Source organism: Leucoraja erinacea, chromosome 8 (assembly GCF_028641065.1).
Source record: "Leucoraja erinacea ecotype New England chromosome 8, Leri_hhj_1, whole genome shotgun sequence".
Lineage (NCBI taxonomy): Eukaryota > Metazoa > Chordata > Chondrichthyes > Rajiformes > Rajidae > Leucoraja > Leucoraja erinaceus.
Genome location: NC_073384.1, coordinates 28,306,957 through 28,322,784, shown reverse-complemented (window position 1 = coordinate 28,322,784; position 15,828 = coordinate 28,306,957). Strand labels below are relative to the sequence as shown.

At 38.1% G+C, this 15,828-nt stretch overlaps 1 protein-coding gene across 4 annotated transcripts in view; it reads left to right on the top strand.

Moving 5' to 3' along the window:
• Positions 1-15,488, top strand: part of ahctf1 (AT hook containing transcription factor 1) — a 113,961-nt gene extending 98,473 nt beyond the window's left edge. Inside the window, exons 32-37 of one of the 4 annotated variants that reach the window (XM_055639293.1) lie at positions 8,069-8,232; positions 10,128-10,851; positions 10,891-12,159; positions 12,971-13,089; positions 13,628-13,761; positions 14,148-15,488. In XM_055639293.1, coding sequence (XP_055495268.1) covers positions 8,069-8,232; positions 10,128-10,851; positions 10,891-12,159; positions 12,971-13,089; positions 13,628-13,761; positions 14,148-14,364 — 2,627 coding nt within the window. In that variant the 3' untranslated portion in view covers positions 14,365-15,488. Of the gene's footprint in view, positions 1-8,068; positions 8,233-10,127; positions 12,160-12,970; positions 13,090-13,627; positions 13,762-14,147 lie in introns of all 4 variants that reach the window. The other 3 variants (XM_055639295.1, XM_055639292.1, XM_055639291.1) reach the window with 3 other exon arrangements.
• The last annotated feature ends 340 nt before the right edge of the window (positions 15,489-15,828 follow it).

Below are 15,828 nucleotides of genomic sequence, written 5' to 3'. Positions count from 1 at the left end.
AATTTGCTCTTCCTTTTAAAACAATGTAGTACCATCTCCCATATTCCTTTTTTGAGTAAAGCATTATGTAGCCCCGTAACTCTTTCCTTATTACTTTGTTATCTTGTGCAACACAGAAACGGGTCTTTATACACGCCACCACATACACAGCAACTTTTTTTGCCCATCTACTTTAATCCAATCTGCCAGCATTAGGACCTTATCCTTCTATGTTTTAAGTGTCTTTACATATGCGTCTTAAACATTGTAATTGCACCTGATCCTACCATATTTAGACTTTGTGAGATGCATCATAGAAACAGCCCCGCAGACCCACTGAGTAGGCACCAAATAGTGATCACTGAATCCACTATCCTGCACACTAGCGACAATTTAACAATTTTATCAAACCAAATAACTTACAAACCTGTGGGTCTTTGCAATGTGGGAGGAAACGAGAGCTGCTGGAGAAAACCCATGCCAGGGAAAACATACAAACTCCATACTGACAGATGAACCCGGGTCATTGAGGCAGCAACTCTACTGCTCCGCTACCGTGCTACCCTTCTGGCAGAGTGTTCCAGATATTAACCACTTTAAAAAAAAAAATTAAATCAGCCCCTCGTAATCCCTTTTTAAGAATGCCTTCCTTGCATCCCAAAGGATTAATACAAATGCTATGAGGATGCTTTGAGGATGCAGGGTGACTTGGATAGGTTGGGTGAGTGAGCAGATGCATGGCTGATGCAGTATAATGTGGATGAATATGAGGTTATCCACTTTGGTGGCACGAACAAGAAGGCAGATTATTATCTGAATGGTGTCAGATTAGGTAAAGGAGAGGTGCAACAAGAACTGGATGTCCTTGCACATCAGTCACTGAAAATAAGCATTTGGGTACAGAAGGCAGTGAAGATGGCATGTTTGCCTTCATGGCATGTTGGCCTTCATAACAAGAGGATTTAAGTATAGGAGCAAAGAGGTCTTTCTGCAGTTGTACAGGGACCTTAGATCACACCTGGAGTATTGTGTGCAATTTTGGTCTCCTAATTTGAGGAAGGACATTCTTGCTATCGAGGGAGTGCCACGTAGATTCACAAGGTTAATTCCCGGGATGGCAGGACTGTCGTATGATGAAAGAATGGAATGACTGGGCTTATATTCACTGGAATTAATGATGAGAGGCGATCTTATAGAAACTTAAAATTATTAAGGAATTAGACACACTAGATGTAGGAAACGTGTTCCCGATGTTGGGGGAGTCCAGAACCAGGGGCCACAGTTTAAGAATAAGAGGAAGGCCATTTTAAACTGAGAAGAGGAAAATCTTTTTCACCCAGAGAGTTGTGAATTTGTGGAAATCTCTGCCTCAGAAGGCAGTGGAGCCCGATTCAAAAGAGAGTTAGATAGAGCTCTTGGGATAGCGGAATCAAGGGATTTGGGGAGAAGGCATGAATGGGGTACTGATTGTGGATGGATGAATGGCGGTGCTGGCTCCGAGGGCCGAATGGCCTACTCCTGCACCTATTGTCTAGAGCTATTTCTATGTTTCTATGAATCTTATATGGCAAATGTTACAGTACCAATCCCTACAGTACATCACTAGTTAAGACTTCTAATCAGGAAAGTAATCTTCCACCATCACCCTTCAATGCTTCCTATGACTGTCAGTTTGAATCTAATTCGTCAATTTGCATTGGATTGCGATTGGTTTTGCCTCGTAATCTTTTCACCCCCAAAGTCATGTTGTCTGCCTCTAATCAGTCCATGCTTTTCCAAATGTACATAAATCCTATATTTTCAGCAGTAACATGAACCTTCCTACATCTGTGGTTATGTGGCTTATCCTACTACCCTTCCTGGCTATCCTCTTGCTTTTCTGGTTCCTTGCTTGAAAATCTTGGCCAGGTCCCCAGCAATTTCTTTCCTTGTTTGCTATTACATTCTCTATGACAGATCTAATCAGGTATTGGAGAATTGTTGACCCTTGTTCATTCCAATACATCTAATAACTCCACCTTCTTAATACTGAGGCTCCAGACTTTCAACGTATTTCTCCCCGAATTCACAATCCTCCATGATTTCTTTCCTGTTGGATAGAGTCGAGGAATTCTCATTTAAGACCTTGTCTATAATTCCTGGCTCCACATATAGATTACTTCATGGTATTTGGTTTTACCCTGGCTGCCTTATTGCTCCTAATGTACTAGTGTAATAACTTGATATTCTCCTTAATCTTATCCAAAAGAAGTTATCAATAAAGCCATTTATCAAAACGGCTAGTTTCAAACTCTTTGAAATACTTTTTTTTCCTCATTTGTTTTCTATGTCATAATTTTATATCTTGACCTCCCGTAAATTGGATAAATAGATTATTTTGCAGTTGCGTGCAATTCCATTTTATGAACTTTTGCGCTAGTATGGTAGATTGCGTTCCGTAAAACTGCTGAATGCCGTCTCATTAATGGCCGTTTCCAGAAATTTGATTAAAGCTGGTGAAATGTGCTTGATGTTTAAGATTTTGATTTAAAGAATAGTTATTTGAATACAGAAAAAAACATAAATACATAAAAACATAAATAATTGCTTTTGCTCTTCATCAAATATCTTTTGGCAAAAGTTGTTTCTGGCAACTGAAAGAATCTTTCATGCAAAAAAATCTTGGGTTTTCCCAAGTAATCAAAGGAGTTGTGTTTGCTAATATTCAGTTACTTGCAGGTATTTCAGATACAAACCAATTAAAGCAAATGCAATTTAAAAAAATAACAAATCTATTAAGGGCAGTCAACATAGGTTGTAAACTTTTTTTGCCTTTCTAAAGTTGGGTGACTGCATGTTGTACCGTTGTAAACGTCACTTTTATCGTCTACCTAATAGTTGTTGCTCTGAATAGCATTGTTCAAGCCAGTATTGAATCTATACTATCCAGACAAATCACACCATGCATGAGCACAATCAAGCTATACGCAAGAATGCCGCTTAATTTATTGTAATAGCCACTTTGTGGGTTTTCTTCTTCCTGCGGTAATGTTGATCAAGCAACACATTGAGTGTGGTATAAATTTTCATTCTGCAGCAAGGATGGCTGCAGACAACATCTGCCGCCCAAACCTGATTTATTCATCACTCCCCAATGTTCAGTGTTTTTCATTACTCATGACATCTCTCTGACACGATGGGATTCTGCAAATCCCTAAATCAGTCAGTCTTTCAACTATCAAAGCAAAATACTCTTATTTTGGTCTCCTTTTCCCACCCCCAAAATAAAATCCTTCCTCCAAGATGTTTTTAAAACTGAATTAACAGGAAATGCCCATTCCATATTTTTCAATCAAAAACACCTGCATTTTCTTCTATTTTTCAATCTTAATTTTGGGTCACAATTATACATTTGTGTGTGATGGACATCAAGATAAAAGTAAAAACCCAATTTAGTTTTAATTGCTTTAAAATTAAATTTTATCGGACCTGTAAGAATGATTAATGATATTGAACAATGTATCTGATTGATGGGTGAGAGTAGAGCTATAGATTTATAGTTTTGGGTACACCTCATCTGGAGATCCACTTTCATTTCTGAGTATCAACTATGAGAAAATTCACCAGAAAGTTATTGGATCTAATAAGGTTAAATACAGTGCCCTCCATAATGTTTGGGACAAAGACCCATCATTTATTTATTTGCCTCTGTACTCCACAATTTGAGATTTGTAATAGAAAAAAATCATATATAGTTAAAGTGCACATTGTCAGATTTTAATGAAGGGTATTTTTATACGATGAAATTACAGACGTGTTTATACCTAGTCCCCCCATTTCAGGGCATCATAATGTTTGAGATACATGGCTTCAGAGGGGTTTGCAATTGCTTAGATGTATTTAATTGCCTCCTTCATGCAAATATAAGAGAGCTCTCAGCACCTAGACTTTCCTCCAGTCTTTCCATCTCCTTTGGAACCTTTTATTGCTGTTTATCAACACGAGGACCAAAGTTGTGCCAATGAGTCAAATAAGCCATTATGAGACTGAGAAACAAGAAAAAAACAGTTGGAGACATCACCCAAACCTTAGGCTTAACAAAATCAACTGTTTGGAACATCATTAAGAAGGAAGAGCACTGGTGGGCTTACTAATCGCAAAGGAACTGGCAGGCCAAGGAAGACCTCCAAAGCTGATGACACAAGAATTCTCTCTATAATAAAGAAAAAACCCCAAACACCTGTCCGACAGATCAGAAACGCTCTCCAGGAGTCAGGTGTGGATTTGCCAATGACCGCTGTTCGCAGAAGACGTCATGAACAGAAATACAGAGGCTACACTGCAAGATGCAAACCACTGGTTAGATGCAAAAATAGGATGGCCAGGTCACAGTTTGCTGAGAAATACTTAAAAGAGCAACCACAGTTCTGGAAAAAGGTCTTGTGGACAGATGAGACGAAGATTAACATATTAGAATGATGGCAAGAGCAAAGTATGGAAGTGAGAAGGAACTGCCCAAGATCCAAAGCATACCACCTCATCTGTGAAACACAGTGGTGGGGTGTTATGGCCTGGGCATGTGTGGCTGCTGAAGGTACTGGCTCACTTATCTTCATTAATGATACAACTGCTGATGGTAGTAGCATAATTAATTCTGAAGTGTATAGACACATCCTATCTGCTCAAGTTCAAACAAATGCCTCAAAACTCATTGGCCGGCTGTTCATTCTGCAGCAAGACAATGATCTCAAACATACTGCTAAAGCAACAAAGGAGTTTTACAAAGCCAAAAAATTGTAAATTCTTGAGTGGCCAAGTCAATCACTCGATCTGAACCCAATTGAGCATGCCTTTTATATGCTGAAGGGGACGAGTCCCCAAACCAAGCATAAGCTAAAGATGGCTGCAATACAGGCCTGGCAGAGCATCACCAGAGAAGATGCCCAGCAACTGGTGAAGTCCATGAATCACAGACTTCAAGCAGTCATTGCATGCAAAGGATATGCAACAAAATACTAAACATGGCTACTTTCATTTACATGACATTGCTGTGTCCCAGACGTTATGGTGCCCTGAAATGGAGGGACGATGTATAAACACTGCTGTAATTTCTACATGGTGAACACAAAATAAATTAAAATGGCCTTTATTAAAATCTGACAATGTGGATTTAACCGCATGTGATTTTTTTTGTATTACAAATCTTAAAATGTGGAGTACAGAGGCAAATAAATAAATGATGGGTCTTTGTCCCAAACATTATGGAGGGCACTCTAATTAGACAAATTACACAGATTAATTTTGTATTCCTTTCAGCATGTAACACAAGGTCACCTAATTGATAGCTTTTTCAAATGATCCTGATATTTGTTCGGTAATAAAACTATTTCCTTTGATGACGAAGCAGAGGGCATGGAATACAACTTTAAAGTAGAAGCTGAGTAATTGAAACAAAATGTTTAGATGAGATAGATGGAAATAACAAAGTTGCTGAACAGTCTAGGGTGTAAGCTAGGGTGTGGTCTCATTGTGGACCTTGGACCTCTGTAAGTGTAGTGCTATAATGCTGTAGCACTTTATTCAACAGTCAGGGATTTTTCTCTTTGCTCTATCGTACTTGTATATGGCTTAATTGTACTAGTGTATAATAATGATTTGACTGTATAGCACGCAAACAAAGCTTTTCACTGTATCTTGGAAATAATATACCAATACCAACTAGAACTGATATAGCTTTATGGAGCCACAAGGGACTGCAGATGCTGGAATCTTGAACAAAAAACAAAGTGCTGGAGGACTCAGCAGGCCAGACGCGTTCTGTGGAGGGAAATGGCTGGCGATGTTTTAGATTGGGATCCTTCAGTCTGTTGTCCGACCAGTTCTGTCCACACCAGGCCTGCTGAGTTCTTCCAGGGATATTTTATGTTGCATAAACCATAAAGGATTACAGAATTGAAGGTGAAATGAAGTTGGTACAGATTAGCATTGTCTAAATGAGTGGTTGAATAATCTCATGGGGTTACATGAGGCCACCACAAACATATAATAGACAATAGGTGCAGGAGTAGGTCATTCGGCCCTTCGAGCCAGCACCGCCATTCAATGTGATCATGGCTGATCATCCACAATCAGCACCCCATTCCTGCCTTCTCCCCATGTCCCCTGATTCCGCTATCTTTAAGAGCCCTATCTAGTTCTCTCTTGAAAGCATTCAGAGAACCGGCCTCCACTGCCCTTTGAGACGGAGAATTCCACAGACTCGCCACTCTCTGAGAAAAAAGTGTATCCTCGTCTCCGTTCTAAATGGCTTATTCCTTATTCTTAAACTGTGGCCCCTGGTTCTGGACTCCCCCAACATCGGGAACATGTTTCCTGCCTCTAGCGTGTCCAAGCCCTTAACAGTCTTATGTTGCAATGAGATACCCTCTCATCCTTTTAAACTCCAGAGTGTACAAGCCCAGCTACTCCATTCTCTCAGCATATGACAGTCCCGCCATCCCGGGAATTAACCTTGTAAACCTACGCTGCACTCCCTCAATAGCAAGAACGTCAAATTAGGGGACCAAAACTGCACGCAACACTCCAGCTGTGGTCTCACTAGGGCTCTGTACAGCTGCAGAAGGACCTCTTTGCTCCTACATTCGATTCCTCTTGTTATAAAGGCCAACATGCCATTCGCTTACTTCACTGCCTGCTGTACCTGCATGCTTACTTTCATAGACTGATGAACAAGGACCCCCAGGTCCTGTTGTACTTCTCCTTTTCCCTGCCTCTAGAGTGTCCAAACCAGGGGTGGGGAACCTTTTCATGTTGGAATGTCGCATTAAGTTAGCTGTAATCTAATAAGGCCGCATCCAAGAAACCTCAATTAGATATACGTCAAAATGTACATTATTTTGTTAAAATAGCCCTCATGACTTACTAATGTTTTAATTATGGCCGTCAGTCAGGGAGGATTATTTTGTTGAATCTTTTACTCTTTGGTATTTTAAATACGTTCATTTTAAGATTAAAATAAAAATAATGAAAGACAAACAAAAAACATATTAATAAAAATAAAAGGTAGACAATAATGCTGGAGAAACTCAGTGGGTGAGGCAGCATCTATGGAACGAAGGAAATAGGCGACGTTTCGGGTCGAGACCCTTCGTCAGACCTGAAGAAGGGTCTCGACCCGAAACGTCGCCTATTTCCTTCGCTCCATAGATGCAGCCTCACCCACTGAGTTTCTCCAGCATTTTTGTCTACCTTCGATTTTCCAGCATCTGCAGTTAAAATAAAAGGATTTGTTCTACAAAATTTGGATTCATTCAAAAGGCCGCACCTAATGGCCTAGAAGGTTGCATGCGGCTTTAAAGCCGCAGGTTCCCCACCCCTGGTCCAAACCCTTAATAATCTTCTATGTTTCAATAAGATTCCCTCTCATCCTTCTAAATTCCAGAGCATACAAGCCCAGCCACTCCATTCTCTCAGCCTATGACTGTCCCCGCCATCCCGGGAATTAACGTTGTAAACCTATGCTGCACTACCTCAATAGCAAGAATTTGAAGACCAAAACTGCACACAATACTCCAGGTGTGGCTTCACTAGAGCCCTGTACAACTGCAGAAGGATCTCTTTGCTTCTATAATGTGTTTTGCCAAGCTTTAGCTGGGGAAATTTCAGCTCGTTCTCCAGGTGGAATGCAAAATTTGAAGAAGCATTACCAAAAGCTGCTGTTGGAGGTTCTTTTTTTTCTTAAATTGTTGTTTGTGAGTTTCAAATCGATTGCAGTGATTTTATTGCATTCAAGTGTTACAATTCCTTAATTTAGATCTTCAAAGGTTATGTAGAATGAAAGATAGAGAAAATACATTGCTTCTATTTTTCTGTCCTTGAGGCACAGAAACATAAAAGCAGCAAGAAACTTTATTTTGCATGGTACTGCGGTATAAAGTACATTGTTTGACATGTAGAACTGTATGACATGCAAGATGAACAAAGCTTTAATATATCTAGTGCACATTTGTAAAACAAGATTGTCAAAATATATTTTGTTTCTTTGTATTTAAATATAAGTATAATAAAGATTCTCAAATTTTCCTCACTTATTTTCCGCCTTTGATTACAGTTGACGAAGAGGACGTTCCCAGAACAGAGTCAAGAAATGAGAAAAATGAATCTGCATTATCAGGATACAAGGAAAGCGATGTTAAAATGATGGACGATGTTGCTGAGTGTACACAGAATGAGTCGCTTGCAATTTTAATTCCAGTAAATACTCAGTTTTTGCAGGTAATCTGACCAATGTTCTCCAGTTCTCATTCGATTACCTTCCTCATTCCAATTTGTGTAAAAACATAGGCTGTTCCTCACTCATTCAGCATACATCAGAATAAAAAATGTTGACTGCAATTTACTTCATAAATCACTTTCCAGATATGCCATGTATCTGTAATTGTGTTTTATCTTGATGTTTATATTTCTGGGTTATGTCATGGAGTCCTGATTAGTCTAAAGGGGCACATTGCAAACAAACTATAGCTGCAGAGTATACTCTGCTGTGAAAGACTTCCACCATTTGGTCTACAACCTACATAGGTTAAGAGATTGTAATTGATGTATTCTAAATCTTTGTCCAATTTTTTATGAGATGCTACTCTGAAAATAATATATGAACATTTTGCAGATAGTTAATGGGACTCCTTATATAGAAAATTATTGCGACAAAATTTGATCAGTTACCACTTCCCAAAATAGAGGCTTAATATATAATAAACAATCGAATACAGGGAACAAATTCTCTACCAAAAACTGGACTTTGAACTGTCAGGATCTTAATTGAAATCCAATTTTAATTTAATTGAAATGGACAATATTGTGGCATCGCTGGTAGAGCTGCTGCCTCATAGCACGAGAGACCCAGGTTCGATCCTGATTTTAGGTGATCATTGTGGAGTATGCACATTCCCCCTCTGACTGCATGGGTTTCCTCCAGGTGCTCTGGTTTCTTCGCACAACCCAAAGACATGCAGATTTGTAGTTTAATTGGTCTCTGTAATTTGACCCAAGTGTGTCAGGAGTGGATGCAGAAGTGGGATAACAAACCAGTGTGAATGATGGTCAGTGTAGACTCGGGCTAAACGACCTGTTACCATGCTTCTTTCAATTAAACCAAGATATAATTGGTACTGATTTTTTATATCTGTCTTTTTAACTGATACACTTCATTCAGTGGTGCTCTTCAAATCAACAATTCAATGCTATAAATCATGGGATTACAATTTTTAAATTGTTCTACCATTTTCTTCCATTAGCTTGGACTGTTTTTCCTGAATTTCTTTTACCTTCTTGAATTCTGCTATTTTAAAAATCCATTTTCTTCAATGCACATTACTTGCGTTTGACTGTAGCTTTGCATGCTTATCTGCTATTATTTCCGATGTTGGATGCCACTGCTCACCTCTCTTCAAGACGAGGAGGAGAACTTCACTTTATTCCTCTCCCATATGGTTTTACTCCTGGATGTGAATGCCACTGCGACCAAGTTTATTACACATTCCTCGACATGAGATGTTGCTGATTGGGGTTTGTTTTTTTTGGAACAGATGGAATTGTTGTGCTGATAAGCTTAAACATCCTGAATAAGATAGGGCAGCTTACAATTACTGAAGCAGCATCTTTCTTATTTTTATGCTATTGGAACAAAAATTGACCAGCAGCTCCATTGCCCATGTGATGCTATTATTGTTGCAAAGCATCTCTTCACCCTTGAGGTTTGATTTCACTTTGCCTGTTTTCATTTTCTTGCAATCACCATCCATCTCATTTGACATGATTATATGCAGTACCAAAATAAAACTTTTTGAATAGTAGGACTGAGTGAATATTGTTTTGATTAGTTTTTAGTAGAGGCATATCTAACAATGCGTCCTCTTATTTTAAGAGGTCTTTATTTGTCTGTGAAGATTGAAAATTATGTTTGTTGAAAAAGATAACCTAAGGAGGTAAAATATCATTAAATTATTTCTCCTTTCATGTTATACCTCTGTGTAAGAGCATTAAAACTAATTACAATTTCGTCCTTACATAATGCATTATGCCTGGTGAGTCAACATGTTTATAATTCATGAAATAATTTATAGCAATGCAACAAATACTTTATCTCAATTCCTTTAATCTTATTACAGAATGTCAATGATGGACTTGAAGTTGATGCCCCAGTTGAAGAGTCGTGCTCCACAGTTGCTATAGAGTTGAAAGAGTATGAACCAGTTGTATTTGGAACAGTTTTACTTGCTGGAGAACGTGACATTGGATTTCCAGACCAATCCAATGATAAAGCAAGTGAGGTTGAAGGGGATGAAGTTTGTGTTACGGAGTGCCATAATATGCAAGAAAACATGACTTTAATATTAAAAGATGGCAATAGAGATGAAGCTGTGGAACAATTAACATTGACAGAGGTGAAGCAAAAGGCTGCTTTGTTTGAAAATAGGAAGGCTGTTCTGTTTGAATCATTGGAAACTAAGATTAGTGAATCAATTAACGAGAATCCAGAAAATTATGCTTTTGAAAGTGAAGAAAATCTCTGTATAAAGCATAATTATTTTATCCTAGAACCACTGGAAGATGACCATAAAGTTGCTGATCCATTACCTTGTGTATCTGATCCAATTAAAGTAAACATAACACATAATTTAACAGAAGTTCTCAAAGGAGGTGAATTAACAGATAATTCAACAGAGGTCTTCAAAGCAGGTGAATCAATAGATAATTCAACTGAGGTCCTCAAAGGAGGTCAGTCAACAGATAATTCAACGGAAGTCCTTGAAGGTCGACTGACGGATAATTCGAAAGAGGTCCTCAAAGAAGGAAAACCAATAGATAATTCAAAGGAGGTCCTTAAAGAAGGTCAAGCAACAGATTATTTGACTGAAGTCCTTAAAGAAGGTCAACTAACAGATAATTCAACGGAGGTCCTCGAAGGTCAACCAACAGATAACTCAACTAAGGTCCTCGCAGGTCAACGAACAGATAACTTGTCTGAGGTCCTCGAAGGTCAACCAACAGATAACTCAACTGAGGTCCTTGAAGGTCAACCAACAGATAACTCGACTGAGGTCCTCGAAGGTCAACCAACAGATAACTCGACTGAGGTCCTCAATGGAGGTCAGCCAAATGAAGAAAAGATGTCTGAATTCATCAAGTCACCTATTCTGGTAGATACTGGAATAACAAAGAAGAGAAATGGCTTGCGTAAGAGAGAGTCAATGGAGGAAACTGACGCGGATGAGTCTGAGGAGCTTAATAGAAAAGTTGTACAGAGTAAGCAAATAGAAGCTGTGGTAATGCCCACTAGGTCCTTAAGAGGAAAAAGTAAAGTGGGTGAAATTAGTTCCCTTGATAATGAGGAATTGGTATTAGTGGAAATACAAAAAGTTAAACCTAAAATTAAAATACCTGTCACACCAAGGAGGAGTACAAGAAGAACGGTTACAGGGATGGATGAAATTGTGAAAAATAATGTGGAAGAACATAAAGGCATACCACTGGATCAAAAAACAGACTCTCTCCACACTACTACTACTACAAGGTCCACTAGGAAATCTAACATTAGTAGAACACATGACGCAGAAGCCAATATGCCACATCTTGTAATGCTCCCTATCTTGAAATCGACGAGAAGAAGTGTTGCCATCAGAGCAGATACAGAGCTCATCTTGGACAGTTCTATGAGAACGCCACTACATCAGAAAGCAGAAGTCATTTCTATTTCTCAGCGTTCTTCCAGACAAAAAAGAAAGAAACTTTCTGATGTTGGCGCTCTCCTCGACAACTCACTTTCAAAGTTGGAGATTAATGAGCACATACCCGTGGTGCCTACACCCATCAGACTTACAAGAAGTAGGGCCAAAGGTGCCCACCTTGTGGCACTAGAAAATATTGCTGAATTAACTTCAAATATAGAGGTTACTTTGCCTGTTAAATCTGATAACACAAGAAGGAGGCAGCATGTCACAAACAAAGAAACAATAAAGCCTGTGGTCAAAGATGATATTGTGGATGACAGGCAAGAGGAACAGCTCACTGTGACTTTTACCCACAAACCAACCAGGAGAAAATCTGGTAAAGACTCGGAATTACATCCGATAATTTTAGCAGAAGAGGATTCTTATGCTTTCTCTCCTCCTCTCACTAGGTCATCAAGAAAGTTAAAAGGTAATTTTGTCTAGAAATCTAAAATTGTGCATGTTTAATTTCTTATGTAGCATTAAGATTGGCTATTTGTTGTGTTTTACTTGCCAAATGGCTATCTTCTTCTTGCGTATGGCATGCACAGCTTAAAGCTGTAAGACAACTTGTTCTGTTTGATCTTCTGTTTGTGCACGCCGGGTTGATTGCATTCGTCGAAACAGGGTGGACCACGTGAATGTTGCAATCTACCACCCACCCACCCAAATGGTTATAAATTATAAATTATAATGATTGGCTACTTGAGAGGCAACTTTTTACATTGTGTGGTTCGCACATAAGGTGGCAGAGGAAGAGCTGGAGGCAGGTGCCGTTGTGTCATTTAAAAGACACTTGGACAGATAAATGGATAGGAAAGGTTTGGTGGGATCTGGCAAGCAGTAACATATCATGCTGGTTTGGTTTAGCAACTTAGCATGGACAAATTGGGCTGATGGCCTGTTTACGTGTTATACAGCTCTGAGTCTGCTTCTGGCATTTCAGCGTTACATTATAAAGCATCAATATTTTAATTTTTCAATATGAAGATCCTTTATGATAAAGTATGTGATGATGGTCCACATGTAAGGTTACAACAATCAATTAGCTATCTAGCATTAAAATTAGTGGCCATTACACCTGATGAAACTTTGCTAAAAATTGGGCTTTTAATGTTTTGAGATTTTCAAGGATTATCAATTTAAATATGTTTGCTTTTTTACATGATTAAATAGCAGAGATGGTATTCTAAATGGGCAAGTGATCAATTGACGGATTCTGTTTCCAATTTAATTAATAGTTGAGAAACCTACATTGCTGGATTCTCCTGTGCAGCAGCCAGAGTTTCTTTTTTCAACTCCTCTTACAAGGTCCAGTAGAAGAACCAACAAAGCACCCTTGCAGACAGTGAAAGAGAAGGTAAACGACATTTTTATATCAAATATATAATAAAATTACATTAAACTGCAAAAAATATTCAGGCTAACAAGACAATTTTCTGGGTAACCATATAGGTAGGGCAAGTATGCTTTGGGCTAAATGCTTTTAATTGCTGATTTAAGGGCCTGTCCCACTTTCATGACCTAATTCACGACCTTTTTTACTCGTGGACATTTTTTATCATGCTAGAAAAAACGCCCCGACCTACTTGATGCCACGATTACCTACAACTAGTATTACGACCTCGTGACGACCATGCTGCGAGTTTGAGTCGAGGGCAAACTCAGCAGAGGTTGTGAAAGTGGGACAGGCCCTTTGTACTGTTGGGCAAGCAACTTATGCCTATAGGTTTCCTTATTTCAATTTTTCACTGGCTAATATTTTACACCCATCAATAAATAATCATTGACATTGATTAATGCACTTTTGGCAAGAAGATTTGCTGGGTTTGTAAAAGTAAAATGTGTTTTCTTATTTAAAAATGTTGACGCAAATATATAATTTATGTGCACTTCAGGATTTGGATATTTTGGAGGATGATGTCCCTAAAATAAAAGAGTTTAGAAAAGAGGAAGTGGAGAAAAGTAAACAAGGGGAGAAAGTATGTACCAGAAGTCGAACCACAAGACTTCGAATGAAAAAGAGTCCCAGGTATTGTATATTAACAACAATTAATTATTACAAGGGTATTGTCGAGTGGCATCGCAAGACTGCCTTTAAAAAGAGGCACTGAGCCTTTAAGCTCTGCAGTCCAATTTTTATTCCTCTTTACTGAAAGCGTATACAAGCATCTTGCATTTTATGCGTGTTTAATTCATGCCTTTTTGAAATAACATACTTGCTTAATTAACAACAAAACCAAATTTGTGTGCTGTATTTTTAAAATCACATGACCAAATTTATGCCTATGTATATGTTTAATTTACACCTATTGAATAACATGCATTTCAGGGGCGTAACCCTTGTGTAAAAGGCAAGGTGCCTGATTTATTTCTTGCTGATAGTGAAACTGCCTGGTATTGCTTTTGTCTCAACAGAGTAACCAAAAAGGCTTCATGGTCAGCCCCACCAGTGGAAATTAAATTTCTCTCTCCTTTAGCAAGCCCATTGGATTCATTGTCCGGTAAAAGAAAAGAAGCAGAGGATGATGCTGGGTCTGTGGAACATAAGATGACACTTCGTCATAAGAGGAAAAAACTGATCCCAATGTTTAGAAAACCAGTCACACGCAGAAAAGTGAACCGGCCCTTATAACAAGATGTTTTACTGTTTTATCGATTTAATACTTGGATGCAGTTTATATATAAGAGTTATACAGTATACAGAACTGTGTGAATTTCTGAAGTTCATCTAATTTTCGGAAAATAATTTATATAAATTATTTTAACATTTCATGAACAAATGGTCTGTAAGGGGAATTGTAGCTCCATGTGGAGTATTGTAACTGCTTTTTTTGTTTTTAGGCAAATGTTTTGCATTTTAATTTTGTAATGAATCTTCATACATTTTATTAACGTATATAAAATTAAATGTAAATATTTTTGACATTTTAGGGGTGTTATAAATAAAATGTATACTTGGCAATTTGATATGTTTTTTTGCATTTTTGTGATGGAACATTTTGCCAATGGGGTAAATGGTACAGTATATGCAGTTGTACATCTAAAGTTTGTTTTTATGATTATTTTAGACACAAGATTGTCAATAATCTGAGGTACAGATCAAAGTGGTTCTTAGCTATCTTAAGCTGTCATATATCATTGTCTAGTCATGAGAATAGACTATAATTGGTATATAACGTTGTACACAATCTCACTGCTAAATATGTGAAGGCATTACCTCATTGTAAGGAATTGCCTCCAGTTTAGAAAGCTGTTTCATGATTCCGTTAATACTTGTATTTCATATCTGTTTGCACCCTGTGCTATTGGATGGCAGATATTTTATAACGTTTACAATATACACCCAACAGAAATCAATTATTTTGGTTGGATATTGGAAAGAAGGATCCCTGTGAGAGAAGAAGCAGGAGATTCCATCTTCAATTATTTTTAAGAGGGATGGGAAATATTTTGTATTGAGGATATTTTCTTTTCCCCTGCAATCCAGCATTTTCTGTTCATTTAAGACAGCTAAGTGCCAACTTTTGAAATCTCGCCCAGGTATCTCGCTGAACTTTGTAACATACTAATTTTATGTCACGTGATGTTGCATCACGGTATTTACTTTTGTCACAATGCTTGTATCATGTTTATTTGGTTTCATCAAGATATGCTTGCCGTGCTGCTACAAATCACACAACAAACTGAGATAGCTCAGCAAATACTGGTAAGTCAGGCAAATTTTAAAAATAAAAAGATTGCTGAAATTTCTCTACACAGTGGATTCCTTTTATTCTTTGTGGTTATTATCCTCTACTATATAACCTTCAATTCTACATGGCAAATCTCCCTTATTTTAATCTTACTTTTAAGTTGGTACCTATTTTGTTCTTTATTAAGACCGCTCCAGCTTTTATAAATGTCAATCTTGGTTGTATGTATACACATTCAATATGTTTAGATGCAGAGTTTATTTGCTTATTCATGAATTAAACCCTGGAAAAAATATATGGGATACATGCACCTGCACAGAATTGCTCTCGGGTAAGCAAACCAGATTGTGCAAGTTCATTTTTACCATATTTAAATCATTGTTGCCTCTAACCTAAATTAAAAG